Source organism: Heloderma suspectum, chromosome 8 (genome assembly GCF_057233095.1).
Source record: "Heloderma suspectum isolate Gila_16-S chromosome 8, 16-S_ref, whole genome shotgun sequence".
Lineage (NCBI taxonomy): Eukaryota > Metazoa > Chordata > Lepidosauria > Squamata > Helodermatidae > Heloderma > Heloderma suspectum.
Window position 1 is genome coordinate 36,806,299 of NC_139465.1, and position 16,742 is coordinate 36,823,040.

General features: G+C 42.9%; 1 protein-coding gene across 2 annotated transcripts in view; it reads left to right on the plus strand.

Moving 5' to 3' along the window:
• CDYL2 (chromodomain Y like 2) overlaps positions 1–16,742 on the plus strand; it is a 118,186-nt gene that overhangs the window by 59,950 nt on the left and 41,494 nt on the right. For both annotated transcript variants that reach the window (XM_084811943.1, XM_084811942.1), the window contains exon 2: positions 11,528–12,122. In XM_084811943.1, the coding sequence (XP_084668069.1) occupies positions 11,528–12,122 (595 nt within the window). The remainder of the gene's footprint in view (positions 1–11,527; positions 12,123–16,742) is intronic.

Sequence of the window (16,742 nt, forward strand, 5' to 3'; positions counted from 1 at the left end):
CCAGGGCAAGTAGAAGCTTTGGGGGAGGAGGTCATTTTGATCAGGACTGCAGTCCACGGGTGGGTGGTTAAATCCACCCTCCCCATGTGCCACAGTCCTAGTCCCAGCGGAGGCTGGTGGCTCTGATTTCAGTGGGGCTGTGAATCCATTCTGGGTTTCAGTCAGAACCAGACAGAACTTTAAAGCAGCTACACAAGGTGCTGAACCTATTTGGGGAATGGGGCCCAGCACCTTGGATAGCTCCTTTAGAGTTCTGGCTGGTTCGGACTGAAACCCAGAACTGATTTACAGCCCTACCGAAATCGGAGCCACCAGCCTTCCCTGTGGATCCCAACCCACCACCAAGTACCAAGCAGCTGCTCTTTAAACATTTAAAAGTAGTCATGTTCATTGCAGTCGTACAACAAAGGCCCAGCCCAGTTTGGTCCTGAGGGGAGAGGTTCGCTGGCAGAACAGCATCTGTGATCTCAGGGTGCTGCCTCAGTGAGGCACCAAGGATTCAAATGCTCAGATGCGTAGATGGGACATTTAAAATTGGAGGCAACATACATGTAGATAGTTTAATATTTCACTTTGATGATTCTGAACTTTTTGCAACAAAGAGTTTCAGGGATGAAGTAGCCAGCAACTGTGTTGCATCTGTTCTACTTGGTTAATCATTGAATGCTACGAGTAGCTGCATGGTCTTAACTTTCAGATGTTCAGATGTTCTTTTACAGCCATACATGACAAATGCTTTGGCTTTTATACCTTCAATGAGGCTGTTAGGTGTTTTGCCATTGATTGCTGAAGAAAAAATTAAGACAGAAAATTGGAAGTGGTGATAACGTCCTCTTCCAAAGTACCACACGTACACACAAGTAGTCCTGTCCCTGTAATGCAGTCCTGAAAAAAAATTCTGGTCTGATTTGTGTAACCAAAAAACCCACCTAGTATATGTATAAGAGAACCAGAAATATTGAGTAGATATCACCACAGTCTGGAACAGATTTTCTAGACGCCATCTTTCAAAATGGCTGCCACCAAATTGTACCTGTACCTATTACAGCTCCTAGAACACTCACTGATGTCATTCTGGTGTCTAAATATATGTTTTCGGGGGCAAGGAATTCAGTTGTAGGATTCTTAAATGCATATGGACATTAGATTTTACAGAAAATAGGTTTCATATTATTTATTAAATAAAAGTTGTCGTAAATATTGGACATAATTTTGCGAAAGATTTATTATTACAATGAAATAGTAAAAGTACCCATTCACCATTCATTTTTCTACTGTGGTCCTCTACCTGAAACAGAGAAATGTATGTAATAATGTACATGTAATATCAGGTAATCAGAATTTCATATATGTTACTGTTTACAACAGTTTTACAACTAACTGAAGTTATCCGGGTTAGATTCTAAAAACCGGTCAGCTGATATGAGCAGCACATGACACAGTCTTTGAGTCAAGGAAGGCATGTGATCTATTAAGAGTACTATCTCCCAGATGGCTTAGTTTTTAGTAGTAGAGATGGCCGTTTTGTTGAATGCCAATGTACTCTTACTTTAGAAATTCTGTTTGAATATTGTAGGATTTCTGCATTGTCTTTTTGCCACATATTGCCTAGAAAGATCCCAGTGTAGAGTTTCTAAGATTAGATTCTGCCATACTGTGACAGCAGAATCATATGTTCTACTAATATCATTTTCACAGGCAAAAATAGGGCATCTGTAATCAACACACAAAAGTGGCCTCAGAAGAGACTTCTCTTTTGCATAACCAAATGAATGAGAGCATCCTTTTGACCCAAGAAATCATTAACAATATTATGACCTCTTTGACCCGGCATAATGTTTTATCCTCTAAATTCTTAGATGGAAGATATTCCAAAACACCAGTAAATGAGAGATGTTGCCCTTGTAACAATGTTGAAGTAGAAACTGTAATTCATGTTTTGTTCAATTGCTGTTACTATCAGGGGGTCAGAGATGCCCTGATACTTCCAATTACTCAGTCTTTTCCAGGTCGGTCTTTAGAGTCTCTTATGTGTATCTTACTTGAAGGATCCAACAGATTAATTATCGAGAGAGTTGCTACATTTTTGAACATTGTTATTTTAACTAAATCCTCTATGGCACTGTGACTTAATTTTATGATGTAGGACATCATATTTTATTGTTATGTATTTTTGTATCTTTTGCTGGTGGTCAGTTGACCATAAATAAAGGATTCATTCATTCAGTGTTATGAGAACTAAGAGGAATGAAAAGCAGTAGAAAAGCAGGGCTCATATAGGTCTTTAACAACAGTCAAGCATATTGTCAGCCACTTTGATAGGTAACTGGAAAGCGGTATATAAACATGTGTAATAAATAATAAAGTTTGTGGGGTGTTTTAGATGGCAGAATGATGGGTGGGTTATCTCATTTTATCCTCACAAAAGACCTATGTGGTAGGTGAGACTGTAGGGCAATTGTGAGACTAGAAATTTTCTTTTTTGTTTGTTTGTTTAAAGACAGTTATGATTTAGGGATAGATGAGGGTAGTATAGACATTTTTATAATAAATAATAGTGTCACATATCAAATTAGTTGGAGGGAAAGGTTTAAGTATCTGTCCTGGTCTATTAGGGGCAAAAGAAATTCCAAAGACAACTGTAGCATAATAGCAACTGAAGACCAACTAATATGTCATCGAGTGACAAGAAAGCTTTTGAGCTCTTCAGAACTCTTCTTCGGGTTAGATGTTTGATTAAAATGGTGTGTGTGTGGGGGGGGGGGGAATAAATGGTATGATGGAAAAGCCCCAAAATCTGCAGTCTGTAGGGTACATGAGATGTTATACGGATTTAATTTAGTTAGCTCCTGCTAGTTACAAACAGATATCAGGTTACACTCAGGGCTACTGGGTCAGAAAAGCAATGGCTGTTCTCCCTTTGAAAATATAAATGCCAGTAGTAATTTGGAACTCCCTTTAATGCTAATCATTACCCAGCATCCCTGTGTTACTCTGGCACAGAGCAGAGTATTCCCATAAAGATGTCTACATAATATAACATTTAAATCCCATTAAGTGTGCTTAATTTTTTTCCCTCCTATACTTCGGGTCAAGTAGTTTTGTTCTAGTTTTGTTCACCAAATACTAGTAAAGTCAACATGTTAAATTAGATTGTTCTGTAGAGCAACAGAAAACAGTCCTATGCAAATTACCTTAGGGTGCAATCCTATGGCTGCTAGTTAGCGGCTAGAGGGCCATAGGATAGGTTGGTTCCCTGAGAACTGACCTCCATGCCCTCCCAAGCTGCCTTGCAAAAGCAGCGCAGAGCGGTGAAAATGGGGTGTTCCTGGGGGCATGCCGGGGTGGGGAGGGGTAAAGTGCCATCCCGATGCTTCCTATGCATCTGCGCCCCGCCACCACCTTCCCGTGGCTATACAGCCAAAATCAGCCGTCTATCCATGAATGCAGGGCAGCTGAAGCACAGAGGGGACAATCCCCTCCGCGCTTCTCCTGCCCTGCATTGGATAGGTGGTCGCCTCCAAGTTCAGAGCCGGATGCTTATCCCAATAGGATTGTGCACTTAATCTGTATAGGAAATTTTCCCCAAAAAATTCCAAATCAGAATTCTCCAGAAAACCCACATCACCAGGTTAATGTTAGATTTTCCTCCAAAATTACTTTGAGCCCTAGCAACTGACTCGTTTGGCTGCCATGTTTCGAAAAATCAATAGAAATAAGTTGAATTGACTAAAACAGTGTCTTCAATTTGATCAGCAGCCAGTACATTTCATTTGCAGAACCCTCCCCCAGGATCTACGGCCTGTTAATTTTCAAGGCAGCCTTTAAGTCGTCTTTATTTTGGGTCACCTTTAGCTAAGGAGAGATTTCTCACCCCCTCAAAGTGGCTTACAAAAGAGAGCAAAAATTCAAACACAACACAAAGATTAGAAAGAAGAAGCCATCAACATTTAAAACTTAAAAATGCACATCCAAGGCAGCCATAAACAATAGAAAGGTAAAATGAGTTTTAATTTTTATACTTTTCCCTTACAAGCAAATATTCCCTGCATCAAGAGAATGTTCACAGCAGTGATTGTTAAGTCCCAATAGAATTGAACGTGCCTAGACCAAAAAAAGAGAACAGAAAAGGAGTGTGCATGTTCACAATGTAATATGAAATCCTATAACACCTTTTACAAGAAATATACATACAAATGACTCATTAGAAAATGCTTAAAGACGGTGAGATATTCTGAATACCCATTATTGACCTAATATTAACACCAAACATTAATAACTGGAAATAAACTTGCAGATGTCTTGGTTTATCTGCACATTGATACTTTATGAGACCTGCTGATTTATGAGACATAAATATGATCCTGATCATGTGCCTGTTTTATGGAAACCTAGATATGTGTTCTGCTTATAGCATAAATTCAATTTGTGAAGTATATAATATCCCTACTGTTATTCAAGCTAAATGATTCCTGAAAATAGCTTACTTCACAGTGGCAAAAAGCAGTACAATTAAGGGTAGTACTGTATCACTATAGTGCTTCGTGTGGCGCAGAGTGGTAGGCGGCAGTATTGCAACCGAAACTCTCCCCACGATCTGAGTTCGATCCCAGCGGAAGCTGGGTCCCAGGTAGCCGGCTCAGGTCGACTCAGCCTTCCATCCTTCCGAGGTCGGTAAAATGAGTACCCAGCTTGCTAGGGGAAAGGTAGTCATGACTGGGGAAGGCAATGGCAAACCACCCCGCTACAGTCTGCCATGAAAACGCCAGCGCAAGCGGCATCCCTCTAGGAGTCAGTAATGACTCAGTGCTTGCACAGGAGGAACCTTTCCTTTCCTACTGTAGCACTTGTCTAGACATTTGCATTCCTTCTGACAGTTACAGTGTATCAGTTCATCGCATTTTTCCTGAGCTTGGCCGAGGGTTAAAATAAGAACTTTAGAAGAGCCGTGCTGGATCAAACCAAGGGTCCATCTAGTCCAGCATTCCTTTCTCACAGTGGCCAACCAGCTGTCTCAGGGAAACCTACAAGCAGGACATGAGCGCACCAGCACCCTCCCGCCCATGTTCCCTGGCAACTGGTGTACATAGGCACACTGCCTCTGGTACTGGAGGAAGCATATAGCCATCAAGACTAGTAGCCATTGGTAGCGTTATCCTTCATGAATGTATCTAACCCCCTTTTAAAGTCATCCAAATTGGCGGCCGTCACTACATCTTGTGGGAGCAAATTCCATACTTTGACTATGCTCTGGGTGAAGAAGTCCTTTCTGTCCTGGATCTCCAACCAATCAGTTTCATGGGATGGCCCCACTGGGTTCTAGTATTATGAGAGAGGAAGGAAAATGTCCACTTTGGTTGCCTTTGAGATTCACCTTTCCTCTCCAAACCCCAGTCTGCAAGACTTGGTAACTTTGGATCTCTTTAGGATGCCTTTCCCAGCACATGTCCCCTGTAATTGCATGCATTGTGCATTGTTCGAGAGCCATCTGTGTAGGTGAAGCATCCTCCAGGGATTATGACCTTCTTGAAAGCTGCTTTGCCTCGCTGGCTTTGCACAATCCCATGGTTCTGTGATGCAGAAGTGCTACAAAGCTTTCTAGCATGGTTGGGAAAACGTGTTGGTGCATTTGCCATTGTCAGAAATGTAGCTGGGACTTCTGGAAACACGTTCCTTTCCCAGCAAAGGTCATATATCACACCCAGTGAGCATGTCCCTGCACAACTGATAGGGCCCTGTGCCCAAACAAAGAGTTGGGTCAGATGCAATGGTATGCCATTCATAAACACTGGAGGTTTAGGTGTATGGTTTGTGGTGTCCCAGACCTTACTATGAATACATGACCATATTCATTTCTGCACACCTTAGGTAATACCTAGGAATGTATGAACACCCCACTGTCTGGTCCTGGGGACAGTCCTGTGGAGGGGCAATGCTGGCCACTCAGGGCCCCACGGAATCCTCCGGGGCCCAGCTGCGTCCACCAGAATTGGTGGAGTGTCTCCCTAGAAGATGCAATACATTAATGGCGGCTTCCATTAGCCTATCGCGAGCAAAATACAGCCATAAATTTTATCGCGAGCAAAATAAAGCCATAAATACAGAGAGCTTCGGCTATTGGGCGGTATAGAAATTAATTAAATAAATAAATAAATAAATAAAGGCGTATTGTACACCATTTGTGGCCTTAAAGCAGTTACTTTGACCTAAATTGCAGCCATTTACAGGTGTATTTAGGTCAAAGTATGTGCTTTATGGCTGCAAATTGTGAACAGTACGCCATTTAGGGCTGTAACTTTCCTGAGATATCATGTCTTATAGGGAGCCAGAGAACCACCCCGTGGGAACTCCTCCAGACCAGGATGTAAGTGTAGCAACTCCACCATGGATTCTGGAGGTCGTATTCTTTGGAATCCAGCTTCATTTGAATCCGCAGCGGAATTCTCCAGCATCCCTAGTAGCACCATGCTTTAAATCAGGGATAGTGAACCTCTTACAGCCTGAGGGGCGAATTCAGTTTTGGAGAAGCTCTTAGGGTCTGCATTCTAGTGGTGTGTGGGGCAGAAGATGAAAGGGGTGGGGCCAAATGCAAAAGGGGTGGGGCCAAATGCAAAAGGGGTGGAGCCAACATACCAACACTACCAGCATATTTCAACTTAAAACTTTTTGTTCCAGTAACTGAGCCTTAGGCTGCATTTCAACCTTTTAGAATGGGGGGGGAAAAAACTTGCAAAAGTCAGGAAACAACCAAAGTGGGCAGGGAGCAGGGGGTGGGGCTGGGGAAAGGAGCCATGGCCATCTGGGGAACTCCAAAATGCTGGATTGAGACCCCAGGCAGTCCAGATTTGGCCTGAGGAACCCCAGTTCAACACCACTGCTTTAAAGTGTTTTGAGCCCCAATGAAGCATTGGGCCAGATGTGATGATGTTGCATCTCATGGAGGCCACTTTCCTGTTGGTTTGGAGATATGATCTAGGGTAGCCTAAAGCTTGCTTGGGTTACACACACACACACAGTTCCTTATTCATTTCCATATGCTTAAGCTATTATCAGCATGGGCCCATGTGCTTGACATTGTCTTGTGCCCAAAAGATGCAATGGTATGACAGCTTATAAAGGGCTTCACAGTAGAGGCTTGGATGTGTGATTTGGAATGGCCTGAAGCCTATTGTGCAGTGCATACCGGCAGTTCCTGATTCATTTCTGGATATATTGTGTATTATTGGCATGGAGATGCCATGCATGGAAGTAGGGATGTTGGAAAAATCCACAACAGAATCAAATGAGTTCAGATTGCTATGAATCTGACCTACGGATTCCACAGTGGACCGTTTTTTCCCGAGTAGCATGGATTCTGCAGACTAGCACACCTTTTTTTTTTTTTTTAACTTTCCAGAATGTTACTCAAACGTAGTTATAGAAAAATATGTAAAATTAAAAAACACCATCCAAGATTGTGCATTTCCCTCATAGTCTACAGCATGAAAATGCACATGGGGGGGATTTGCACATTGTGGGGGCATTCGCGCATTTTTGCAAGTGTGAATTTGAGCAAATGCAAATTTGTGCAAATGTGAATTTGTGCAAATTTGGGGAATGGGAAAAAACAATTATGTCAATGAGCAGATGATGGAATGAAAGGTACCTGGCTATCTGCTAATCACAGACGGAATGGATTTTACAAAATTGGAGCACCCCTACATGGCAGTGTTTTGAACCCTAGCGCAGCATTGGGCTGGATGCGAAGCTTTGGTATCTTGTAGAGGTCACTTTCGCTAAAGTTTGGGTATATCTATTTCATTTATTTCCATTCTATACTGCCCTATAACCAAACCTCTCTGGGCAGTTCACAAAAATTACAGCCCACAAATACAAGATGATAAAAACATAATAATCTTTAACATACACAAATTTTAAAACAATGTAAAACAGCTGGTAAAACAACTGACATTACAGGCTCCACCATATGCCAGTAAATGCCTGGGAATAGAAGAAAGTCTTAACCTGGTGCAGAAAAGATGACAATGTTAGCACCAGGCAGACCTCAGTGGGGAGGGCATTCCATAATTGCAGGGCCACCAGCAAGAAGGCCCTCTCCCTTTTGGCCATCCTCTGAGACTCCCAGAGTAGATGCCCAGATAATTTCAGCTACTGGGCAGTATAGAAATGTACTTTTAAAAAAAAACAATAAATATTACTTGGGGTGGCCTAAAGCTTGGTTTGAGGTGCACACCACAGTTCTTTATTCATTTATACATATTTCTGGGCTGTCATTGGCAGGGTAGTGGTATACTTGACAGGGTCTGGTACCCAACCAATACACTGGATTAGAAATGATGCTGTAGCAACTCATAGAGGACACTGTACCAAAGGTGTCGTTGATGCTGGGTCATGTATTCAACCTCTCATGCTGCCTTAAGGAAGTCACATGTCAGGGCGAACCCATGTAAGATTTATATAAATTGGGATTGCACACAAAACCACTTGATTGCTACCACCTATTTTCCATCTCTTGGCATGTAGACCTTGCTAAAAAATCGCATTCATTGTTATTCATCACAGATGGTAAGAATTTTTGGCCTGGCTCGGGGACTAAAAAGATAGAATAACACAATTGTCAATCTCCTTCCCCCAGGGGGCATTGCTTAGTGGGATCCATTAAAAAAAAAAAAAAAAGTTTAGTATGAGTCAATGTATAAGTGTGCCAGGTTTCATATTTTTAACCAAAGTGCATTATTTTAGGTTTAACCGCTCCACTAACCTTCCACTGAATGGCACCAATTTTTTCATAAATCGTAACATTTTGGTATGGTGCAAAGCACTGTGAGAGAGTCCTGCAGCTGGCGTGAAAATGACCCCAAAATCCAGATTAGTACGTTTTGTGTGAAATGATAGCTATGATGAAAAAAACCATTTTGTCCACATGGCGGGTTCTAAGGGGGGAAGGGAATATGTTTTAAACATTCAGGTCTGTAAAGGTTTTTTTGTAAAACTGTGGAGTATTTCAATTTAACATTTCTGGTGATGTTAAAGAAAGTGAGTAATCTGCCTATGCTCCTTTCTCACACAAAATGGACAGAACAGATTCAGGGCGAAGCATCTGCAGATATGACAAGTAACTAATAACTTTTAAGTAATATTTGGCGCAGTCACTTTGACTCCCAACACCTGACATATGTGTTTTTTTCAGTTCTCCCAGTCATTCCAATGGGATCAAATTGACCCCAACTGACATAAGAGTAAAAACAATGAATCTCTTATGTTCATCCCTGAACAGCAGGAGTGAGGGACTTGCGATTCTCTAGATGTTGTTTGAATCCAGCTCCCAGCAGCCCCAGAAAGCATGACCAATGGCTAGCAAACGTATATGCCATTGAAATATATGTATGTCTCAGAGTGAAATGGAACGAATAAATAGTGAAAGCGAAGCTGAAAGTGCTCCAGCAACCTTAGTGGAAGAGAGTTGAACTCTGTTGAAACAGATGAGAGGTTGTCAGCATATCATGCAGATGCCTTGGGGTTACTACAATTAATTAGTGTGTCAACAGTTTTCCCTTTGGAGTTTTTTTCCCTTAAATTTAAACAATGTAAGGGAAGTACATGGTTTAAATTTTTACAAGTATACCAACGTAATGTCTACATAGTATAACATTTGAATCACATTAAAGACGTAATCCTGTTGATTGCCCCCTCACTGCTCAGAAGTCTCTCAACTTGGAGGCTTCCAAGATTCCTATGCCCTGCTGATCTTTACCTCCCTGTTCTCCGTCTTTGGTGATTTTCACTAGACGGGCTTTTCAGCCCATATAGCAAAGGCACTTTGGTGGGGGAGGAAAGGAGGATGGATGAGGCTCAGGATATCTCATATCCTGGCCTCTTTGGACTCCTTCCCTCCTCGCCAACCAGAATCCCCCTTTTCTCCTCCTCTAAGGTCGCTTTTCAACCTTGGAGGGTAGCTGGTGCAGTTCTTTCCTCGCCGGCTGCAGAAGAGTGGGGGAGGGGAGCAGATCACCAACTGCCCCTTCTGAGGTTGGAGCGCTGATTCCAACCTTGTAAGGGTTTTTCTGAGCAGTCCTATGGTCCCTGGGACACTCTTCAAGAGACCATAGGATTGCTCTCTAAGTGTGCTTTAATCTTTTCCTTCAAGTATTTCAGGTCAAATAGTTGTGGTGTATTGGGACAAAAAGTAACACAGGGTGCTTTGTTTAGCTTTGTTTCCTAAATACACATAAAAACATGCTAAATTAGCTATATCCGGGGCAGGAATGGGCAACTTGTGGTCCTCCAGATGTGTTGGCCTATGGCTTCCATCAGCTCTAGCCAGCATGCAGATGGGGAGGGATGCTGGGAGTTGTAGGCCAAAACTAGAGGTCTACAAGTTGCCCACCCCTGCTCTGGGGCATCAGAACATTTTCAGATGCAAACTGGAATGTTTCCTATGCAAATAACCCTATGCAAATGAACCTAATTAGCATTGGAAAACTTTCTGGAAAACCCATGTCACTGCTGCTGGGATGTGATTAATCCCACCTGTTATGGAGGGTTAAAAGAGGCATTCCTTTTAGAGTGAACAGGGAGTACAATTTCTAAGATTACAGTATGTGTACTACAATACATGTGTACATCATCTAGAAACAAGCATTGGGTTGGATCCAGACTAAGGGAGCAATCCTATGGCTGTTAGTCAGCGGCTAGACCGCCATAGGATATCTGGTTTTCTGGGAACCGACCTCAGAGCCTGCACTCTTGAGGTCAGTTCCCGGACAACTGACCTTCCTCCCCTTCCGCGCTGCCTTAGAGGCAGCGCAGAACAGCCCCATGCTCCGCGCTCACAAGAGGAGCATGGAGCAGCTGAAAAAGGGCATTCCAGGGCGGGGAGGGCAGAAATGCTGGTACAACACATCCTATGTGCGTCTAGCAGTCTCCTCCCACCCTCCACTCTCTCACAGCTAGACAGCCGAAATCGGCTGTCTAGCTGAAAATGTAGGGCAGGAGAAGCACAGAGGGAACAATCCCTGCCATGCTTCTCCTGCCCTGCATTGGATAAGTGGTCGTCTCTGAGTTCAGAGGCAGCCGCCTATCTGCATAGGATTGCGCCCTAAGTTAGTTTGAATGTAGGTCCCATTGAAATCAAAGGGACAAGTTACTCATGACTAGGTGAAGTCCCAGTTATTTCAGTGGGAACTAAGTTCAACTAAGTTAGTTGGGATCCACCCCATCGTTTTTTCTCATATGAAAATTAATGCAAGTTTAATTGATCAATTAATAAATGCAAACTTGGTTGATTGATTGATTGATTGATCGACTAAAATGAAATAGCAGTTGATTAAGATTTCTTTAATTGGATGACCACTCTCCTGATGAACTGTGTGTTTCCATCACTGACAGTGCAATCCTATACATGACTAATCAGAAATAAGCCCCATTGAGTTCAATGGGACCTTCTCCCAGGTAAGTATATCTAGGTTTAGAACCTGAATTATTTTCCCTTGTTCCTGCTTACAGTTGTTCCATTTTCTCCACTTAGGTTGAAAGGATTGTAGATAAAAGGAAGAACAAAAAGGGTAAATGGGAATATCTTATACGGTGGAAAGGTTATGGGAGCAATGAAGACACATGGGAACCAGAACATCACCTATTGCACTGTGAGGAATTTATCGATGAATTCAACGGACTGCACATCACGAGAGAAAAGCGAGCAAAGCACGGGAAACAGGCTAACACACCAAAATTTTTACGAGAGAGCAGAGGGTCGTCCCTTGACAAAATGCCACCCAGGCCATCTGATTCTGGGAAGAGCAAAGGACTGTCTCATAAAAGGAGGCGCATGGCCCCCACATTTCAAAAGCCCAAAAAAGGCTACACGGCAAAACCAGCGTCCTCGGGAGACAGAGCTGCTAAAACGGTATCTTACCGGACTACCCCCAGTGGTTTACAGATTATGCCATTGAAAAAGCCACACAACGGCCTGCAGAATGGGGACGCCACTTACGAGCAGGATTCTAGACATTTTGGGAATGGCTCCCAAAAGCCAGACATGGATTTAAATGTACACGAAGGGGAACCGGATTTGCCTGGAGTATTGGACGTGAATAACGAATCACCCGTCACAAATGGGATCGGTATGTGATTTTTATTGGTTTGCTTTAAGCATTCTTTTTTATTTTTGCACGATATTTCAGCATTATAATTCTATTACCGTACTAATTTGCTAGCAGAAGTGCAGGCAATAAAATGTGTGTGTGTTATTACATTGCTTCATTGTGCAATCTTATGCAAGTCAGCTCAGAAGTAGGTTCCTCTGAATTCAAGTAATGAATTCAGTAATGGTGTGTACGAGCGCAGTAATGGTGTTTATGATTGCAGTCTAAGCATGTTAAGACGATGTTGCCTCAGTCCAGCCATAACAGCCACCTTGTTTATTTCTTTCCCACTTCTGAAAAGGTATGAGCTAAAATGCGTCAAACTTCCCTTTATCTCTTATCTGGCCTTCACTTTGCCACAAAGATCAAAACAGTTGATGAAACCTACCTACAACACATAATATACCAAGTGTAAATCCAATGGGGTCGGATCCAGAGTTTGATTCTCTGTATAGTGTTTTCACAGGGCTGGAGGAGCTGTCATGGGAAGGAGGAGGGGCAGTCCACTTCCGTCAGCACAGGCAATCCAGCATAAATCTAGATCCAAACCATAATATAAAACTGAATTAGAACAGAACTAATTAGATAAAGACAGATTGGCCACAAAATCAGCTGAACGCCAGCTAGCCTAGGAAAGGTTTGCTCTTTTTGAGAAATCCAAGCAACGTCAAGGACCTCCTCAGTGTCATAACAGAGTTTCACCAAAGGGCAGACACCAGCTTCTTATGACGGAAACCAAGAACTATTTATTTTGGATGTAACACAACTGAGGCCCAGAACAAATAACTGTGGTAACTCCAACAGCCATCTTAATAGCCACAAGAGGCTGCTTCCCCTTAGGGTGTTTTACTCTAGATATCCCACAAGCACTGCTGGCTGAGGAATGCTGGGAGTTGTAGGACTTTTTTCTATCTTAACATGCGTAGGATTGCACCTTAAGAATTATAAGCAGTGAGTTTCTTAATTCCTTTAGTGATCCTGTTGCACTGTTGTGTGTGTGTTTCTCCTTTTTTTTGTTGTTGTTGCCTCTACTTTTAGCTTTATGTTGAAATAAAATAAAATCCCATGGTAGTACAAGGAGATGCTTCTTTACACACTGTTCTGTGAGGCAGATGTCTACTCCTCCAAATATGAACTCAACAACTGTACCGTTAGCATATTCTTTACTACATCCAGGTTGGACATTCCAGACCAAAGGGGTGATTGCAGTGAAGGCCTTGATGTTTGCTGCTGTTGTTCTTCTACCTTGATACAAAGATGGAAGACGAACCAGGCTCGGCTGACTTAAACCATAGTTAGCAAACACACTGATATATGGAGGAGTGGTTCTTTAGGTTTTCAACAGAAGCTTCATCAATTATTGTTAAAAGTGGTCATTATTCATTCATTTATTTATTTGTAACATTTCTATACCTCCCAATAGCCAAAGCTCTCCGGGTGGCTCACGAAAATTAAAACCACAAGTGTAGCGTAAAAACAATACAAAAGGATAAAAGCATTAAAACTACAGTATAAAAGTACAACCAGCATATAACTTAAGAGCAATGCAGAGATTTAAAATACAGTAACAAATTTAAAACAGCAGAGCTAAAAGGCTAGAATGCTAAAATTCCTGGGAAAATTTTTAAAAAATGGTCTTCATCTGGCACTGGAGAGAATACATTGTAGGTGCCAGGCAAACCTCTCTAGGGAGCTCATTCCACAACTGGGGTGCCACAGCAGAAAAGACCCTCTTCCTGGTAGCCACCCACCTCACTTCCTTTCTAGTGGAAAGTTTATGTGCATGTAATATCGGGAGAGCCGTTTGACTAGGGTTGACTAGGGTCAGTGTTCTCTTCCCTGCATCCTTCTCTTTTGACACATGGAGTGTCAGTTTCCCACTGTGGATCCTGAGATTTGTCCTTCCAGCCCATGTTCCCAGTTTGAAAAGATGCTCAACCAAGGCCTGGGAGCATCTGCCCCTGGGGATGTACAGAATTTGTTCTATCCATTCTATCTGTGTTTCGCGGATTGTCAGGCATCTTTCGTTCCATTGTCCACTCATTGATGAAATCAGATTTTTAAAACCAGAATTTTGTTCTACTTGTGCTAATTTGCGTTAGCACTAAAGCACAGTTGCACTAATATGCATTAGCAGAAATCCCCCCCAAAGTGAGAAGCCAGTCCGTAGAATCCACATGACTCGGGAAAAGCCAGTCCGCTGCAGAATCTGAACTCATTTCATTCCCTTGTGGATATTTCTGACATGTCGCATATTCCCCTGCCCCAAGCTAAGTTTCTACTCCTTGGGGCAGGCCGGGGGTGGGGGCAGTATTTCACAGGATCAAGGCAAGCAGGACCGTGCTCACCTTGATCCTGCTTGCTTCAGCAGGTGCTCCTGCTCAAATGCTCATAACAAACCTAATCCGGACATTGAGCAGACCTGGGCCTGTTTAGCTTCAGCAAGGTTGCTGTATCCTGTACATTCAGACCGCACACAGAGACCCTGTACTTCACTTTCAGGGGCTTGGTCCAATGAATGGATAACATACGTTAGGTTAGGGATGAAGCCAGTTCGATGACCACACATAGAAGCACAGGGCAGCATCTGGGGAGGCATTTCTATGGAAAAGTGAATGAAGCACAGGGCAGATGCAAAAGACAAGGGTAAAAGGGTCAGGCAGATCAAGAGAGGAAAACCCTTACTTGCTAGTTGCAAGTTACCAATAGAATATTTAGGCCTGTGGCTGACCTGTCTTGAAAAGATTTGCCTAAAGCTCCCAGCCAATCAAAAGTCTAGATTTAGGACTGATAAGAGCCAGGGAGTCCTGCAATAGCAATAAAAGGATGAGAAAGTTCTAAGAAGGGGTCTGCAACTCACACCCTCTTGTCCAAATCCAGACTCCAGAGGCTGGCTTCTACATGCTGAGTTCCGAGACCAGGAAGAACATCTTTGGCAAAGGAATTGGTGACAGTTGATTTGGTAGGGCAGGAGGTTGAGCCTTGGCTGCTACTCCCCTTTCTTCTGTTAGAATAGCCCTCCAACTTGGGTTCTAAAGGTTTCCAGGTCTTCCATGCTGGCTGAAAGATTGCTGCCTCAAAGGACGTGAAGGCTGCTCCCTTGAAGGCTGCCACTGGCAAGTGAATTCTGAACACGATGCATTTGTGGTTGTGGTTTCCTACTTTTCTAGCATTGCTGGGGATCATCTTGGCCTGTCCATCAATACACAAAACCAAAAACTTAATGAGCCTCAGTGCTAATGCTGGATGTTCTTTCACGATGAAATCCATGGGGGCAGGGGGTACATGAAGATGCTCCTTTATATCAATGTTATATGTTCCAATTAGTTTTTGAGTTTTGCTTATATCCCTTTGCTCTTGTGTTGTATGTACAGGTGACAAGGAGTATTCATAACTCCTCAATTCCCATTTATCTCCTCCCTAGGCCAACAATCCCAATATCATCATGATCTCCTTTTATGGAAGTCTGCTCCAGCTTCCAAATATTTTTGCTGATCTTTTCGCGATCCTTTCTCTTTCCAGTATATCCTTTCAGAGATTATGGGATCAGGACTGAGCACACTGTTCCAGCAAAGGATGTCACAGCAATATGTTAGGTTCCGTGTGTACAGTCTTTCGCTTTCTACCATCTACAGTCTGGCTTCTTTAACTCTTGTAGCGCTCACTCAGCAGAAGTTTTGAAATGGTCAGGGCAATCTTCCAATCTCTTTACTGCTAGTTTCATTTCACACAAAGACGTTTTCCCCTTCATGCATTCATAATCCCTTGCCCGGGCCTTTTTTAAGACTCTTGAGAGGGCCAATAGCTGAACTGGCCTCTCACAGTCTTAAAGAAGTAGCTGAACTGGGAACACAAGTAGCTGAATCAGGACCATGAGTGGGACAGTGCTGGTTGCACTCATGTCCTGCTTGTGGGTTTCCCACAAGCATCTGGTTGTTCACAAGCATTGGGAACCGTGCGAACAGAATGCTGGACTATATAGGCCTGTGGTCTAATCCAGCATAGGGATCTTCTTATGTGTTGTTGTTGTTCAGTTGTTCAGTCATGTCCGACTCTTCGTGACCCCATGGACCATAGCACGCCAGGCCTTCCTGTCCTCCGCTCTCTCCCGCAGTGTGCTCAGGTTCATATTCATTGTATCAGTGATGCTATCTAGCCATCTCATCCTCTGCCGTCCTCTTCTCCTTTTGCCTTCAATCTTTCCCAGCATCAGGATCTTTTCCAGCGAGTTTTCTCTCTGCATTAGGTGGCCAAAATATTTGAGCTTCTGCTTCAGTATCTGTCCTTCCAATGAGCACTCAGGGTTGATTTCCTTTAGGATTGACTGATTTGACCTCCTTGCAGTCCAGGGGACTCGTAAGAGTCTTCTCCAGACCAGCACCACAGTTCGAAAGCATCAATTCTTCGGCGCTCAGCCTTCCTTATAGTCCAGCTCTCACAGCCATACGTTACTACTGCAGAAACCATAGCTTTGATTATAGGGACCTTTGTCAGCAAGGTGATGTCTCTGCTTCTTACATCTTCTTATGTAGTAGGACTTAAATTAGCCATGACTAATTTAAGTCACATTGATTTCAATGGATCTAGTCTTAAGTATGA